The sequence below is a fragment of the Scomber scombrus genome, unplaced genomic scaffold (assembly GCF_963691925.1).
Source record: "Scomber scombrus unplaced genomic scaffold, fScoSco1.1 SCAFFOLD_519, whole genome shotgun sequence".
Lineage (NCBI taxonomy): Eukaryota > Metazoa > Chordata > Actinopteri > Scombriformes > Scombridae > Scomber > Scomber scombrus.
Genome location: NW_026910421.1, coordinates 5,001 through 9,213, shown reverse-complemented (window position 1 = coordinate 9,213; position 4,213 = coordinate 5,001). Strand labels below are relative to the sequence as shown.

At 44.3% G+C, this 4,213-nt stretch overlaps 1 protein-coding gene across 1 annotated transcript; it reads left to right on the top strand.

Annotated features, from left to right (window-relative positions):
* Positions 1-1,200: 1,200 nt before the first annotated feature.
* LOC133977005 (immediate early response gene 2 protein-like) lies at positions 1,201-2,649 on the top strand. Its single transcript, XM_062415148.1, has one exon. It carries the CDS (start codon positions 1,370-1,372, stop codon positions 1,937-1,939), a length of 570 nt encoding a protein of 189 aa, XP_062271132.1. The 5' UTR covers positions 1,201-1,369; the 3' UTR covers positions 1,940-2,649.
* The last annotated feature ends 1,564 nt before the right edge of the window (positions 2,650-4,213 follow it).

Genomic DNA, 4,213 nt, shown 5'->3' with positions numbered 1-4,213 from the left:
GAGAAAGCAGAAACTCCCCAGAAATTGGTGACACGTAAATTCTTCGAACTGCTGCTGGCCGGATTTTACCAGAATGTAAACAGACTGACATCATTTTACTCTACTTTCTGAATTTGATCCCTTCTTCCTTTTTGCTTTTTTTGGTTTAAAAAAAAAAAAAAAAAAAACTCCTTCACACATTCATGAACAATGAACAATCGCTTAAATTCTTTCCTTAAAAAAAAAAAAAAGACGACTTCCTTAAACATTGCTCAGCAGATCTGACACAGCTGTGAAACGTGAGACACACACACACACACACACACACACACACACACACACACACACACACACACACACACACACACACACACACACACACACACAGAGAGAGAATATATTATTATGTAAAAATGTATATAATCTATAATCTATAAAGTCTTTTTATGTGAGGATTTATAAAGGCTATATATAAGCATATATCAAATATCATTATCTATTGTGGACATCTTATCTTGTTTATTTTGTGATTCATAAAAAGCATTATATAAACTTGAATATATAATATCTGATTAAACAGCTTATGTTATAATGGCCTATAGGTCAACGTTTCATTGCTTTAATTACACACGTGCTCTTTGCTTTTAAGGGCAGGCTATGCTTCTGCAATAAATTAATATTGTGTGCTTTCTTGTTAAAATAATCTTGAATAAAGCCTAATTTATAGGTATAATAATCAGTCTATAAATACATTTTTATAGGCCGGTTATCAGCGTGTGAGATACGAGAAATCAGCTCAGTGTTTATAAGGAAGTTGATGAGACGCGGCTTAAAATGAGGAAGAGGAAATAATAAACTGCAGACGGCAGCTCAAAACTTAAAGAATCTCAAATCTACAATATTAGACTCCTTTTATTTTGCTTATTGGACTGCAGGAAGAGAGAATTGACCTGCAGCAGGAGCTAAATACATCTGAATAATTAAAGAGATCAACCGTGAGAATAAACGGTAGACGGAACAGATGGTGTGTGTGTGTGTGTGTGTGTGTGTGTGTGTGTGTGTGTGTGTGTGTGTGTGTGTGTGTGTGTGTGTGTGTGTGTGTGTGTGTGTGTGTGCTCGCTCGCTGCAGCTACAGCAGGTGTGGGCGGCGCCTGTTTGTCACTTACTGAGGAATGAAGTCCACGTTACGTCAAAGAGGAAATAAAACGCCACCCAGTTACTCACACGCTCTCACTTCACTGAGTGCAACTACAAGGTAAACAGCTGAGATCCGAGCTAAAGACAGATTACAAACTACAAACTAAAGTCCAACTCGGGACTGATAAAAGCTCGTCGCCTTTTGGTGAAAGTGCCAAAACAACCGTGCGTAATTACGCATAAGAAAAAAACAATGAGTGCCACAACCGCAATGGAGGTGAACGCCGAAGCCAGACGGATCTTGGCCGTGTCGATAAGCAAGCTGTACGCCTCAAGGACCCAAAGAGGAGGACTGAGACTCCACCGGAGCCTCCTTCTCTCCCTGGTCATGAGGTCTGCCCGGGACATCTATCACTCCTCCCGGGAAAGCGAAGAGCTGAGCGGGGCGCAGCCGGCTCCAGTTGAACAGATGGACACCACCTCCTCCAACACGGGTGAACCAGCCGGGCAGCCCGAGCCACAACCTGAACCCACACCGGTTCTGAACTCAGCCGATCTGGCCCCAGAACAGCCGGACAACGAGGAAGAGGAAGAAGAAGGGTGTGATAGTGAACTCATAGAGGACAAAGAAAACATGAGCCCGACAAGGCAGTCCAGGAAACGCCGGGGCAAGGCGTCGGCGGCGCCTGACTTCCTTCCCAGCAAGAGGGCGAGGCTGGAGCCCGGGGAGGAGAGGTATGCGGCCCCGCTGGGCAGCTGTCGCGTCGGGGCAGGAGACTCCCTGACCGCTTTGTCTCTAAATCGGGTTATACCTGCCTTCTGAACAGATGGAGGGTGAAAATAACCTCCAATGCGACTTTGGAGCGGAGTGATTTTCAACTCCTCGTTAACCTTTTGAAGGCGGTTTGATCCCTTTGCGCACCGAGGAGCTGACCTACATTGGCAGCCCAGGACAGAGGGATTACCGGGGCCATGGTGAGACCTCTCCAGGTTCATCTGAGTGTGCCGGCCGGGCTGGAAAAGCCCCAGACAGAGATCAGCAAGCAGAGAGAGAGAAGAAGAAAAAACTGAGAGCCAGAAGCCAACGAAAGAAGAGCTTCGGGCCATAAAGTTTTAAGGAAGAAACTGAAGGGGGGGGGGGGAACTGCTTGTGTTGCTTTTCTGTTTCCCGGTGATTCACCTTAAGTCAAATGAGTCCTAACAAGTGACTGCTGCTGACTCAAAGTGTGTGTATGTGTGAATCAGCGAAGTGTGATGTGAGTCAATCAGAGAAGAAGTCAACGATTAACCACAGAGCAACACACACACACACACAGACACACACACACAACCAGGACTTAAGGGAATTTCCTGCCTTCATACCGGGATCTCAACAGTGAAAGAGGAAGGACAGACACACTGACACACACACACACACTTACACACACACACACACATTCAACTGCTGCTGTGGACTTTGATACATCAAATAAATCAATACTACTGCTTCAGGACTACATACTGTGTTCACATGGTGCTTAAAAAAAAAAAGAACAGGCTGTCCAAAAGGTGTTGGAAGCCCATTAATGTAAACTTTGTGTTACTATGTCACTAAAAATGTTCTCGTCCATGTTTGACCTGTGAAAGTTTTAATAGTACCTCATCATTCCATGCTGCTTTAAAAAAAAAAAAGATGATTTGAATTTGATTTGAATTAATGGTGTAAATATGTGTTATAATAAACATGTTGAAAGTGAGTTCAGTTGTCCTGCTGTCTTTGTTGAGATCTGCACTGTAGGTTATGTTTTGGAGGTTGCCGAGTAACACACACACACACACACACACCCTCGTAACACAAAAACAAACACACACGTCCAAAAAAAGGTTCACAGGGTCAATCCTTTAAGAGGAAGGAGGCTGGTACAACCCAGCGCCAGTCTGGCTTGCAGTCACTAATCTCATGCTTACAGTAAGACGCACACACACACACACACACACATTCAAACAAACAAATAAACACACATACACACACACACACACATGCACAGCTACCAGGGTCGTACCGTTTCCTGTGGATTATGACAGAATTATGAATCACATCCTTCCTTCCCAACATGACCTGACACCAATTCAGAGTGGGATAATAAAAGAGTTACGCAACGTCACAGCAGCAGCAGCAGCAGCTGGGGCCAAACACACCGCAGCTGAATAATGCAGAGCGCAGCAGGTAGACTATACTGCTTACAGCCTGAGGGGGTTTCTTCATCATCAGCGTTGTCATCATCATCATAATCATCATCATCATCATCATAATCGGTGGTGGCGGAAGCAGCTTCCTACCAGCTGACTGGAAATGCGATATAGATGATAAGCAGGTTGTTCAAGTTGGTCAGGTTGTCATCCGTCTCCGAGTGTTTACTGACATTCCTGTCAACATCATCATCATCACCATCATCATCATCATCATCATCATCGTAATGTATCATCCTCCTACACACCGTATACACATATATTCTTCTTTTTCTCTCTCTCTCTTTTTATAACCACATATTAAAGCAGCACAGTGAAGAAGTAGGAAAAAAAAGAAGAACTGAGCGATGATGATGATGATGAAAAGATATTACTACCTTAAATTATTGTTTCAGTTTTATTACAACTAGGGTTTTATTTTCAGTATTTTGACCATCAGTCCTATTAGTCATCATATTACTACACTCACTGGCTTGTTTACAACTTCAGTAAGTCCTTTCTTCTTCCTTTCCTTCCTCCCTCTTTCCTTCCTCCCTTCCTTCCTCCCTTCCTTCCTTCCTTCCTTCCTTTCTTCCTTCCTCCCTTCCTTCCTTCCTTCCTTCCTTCCTTCCTCCCTTCCTTCCTTCCTTCCTTCCTTCCTTCCTTCCTTCCTTCCTTCCTTCCTCCCTCCTTTCCTTCCTCCCTTTCTTCCTTCCTTCCTTCCTTCCTTCCTCCCTCCCTCCCTCCCTCCCTCCTTTCCTTTCTTCCTTCCTTCCTTCCTTCCTCCCTCCTTTCCTTCCTTCTTCTTCCCTTCCTCCCTCCTTTCCTTCTTTCTTCCTCCCTTCCTCCTTCCTCCCTTCCTTCCTCCTTTCCTTCCTTCTTACTCCCT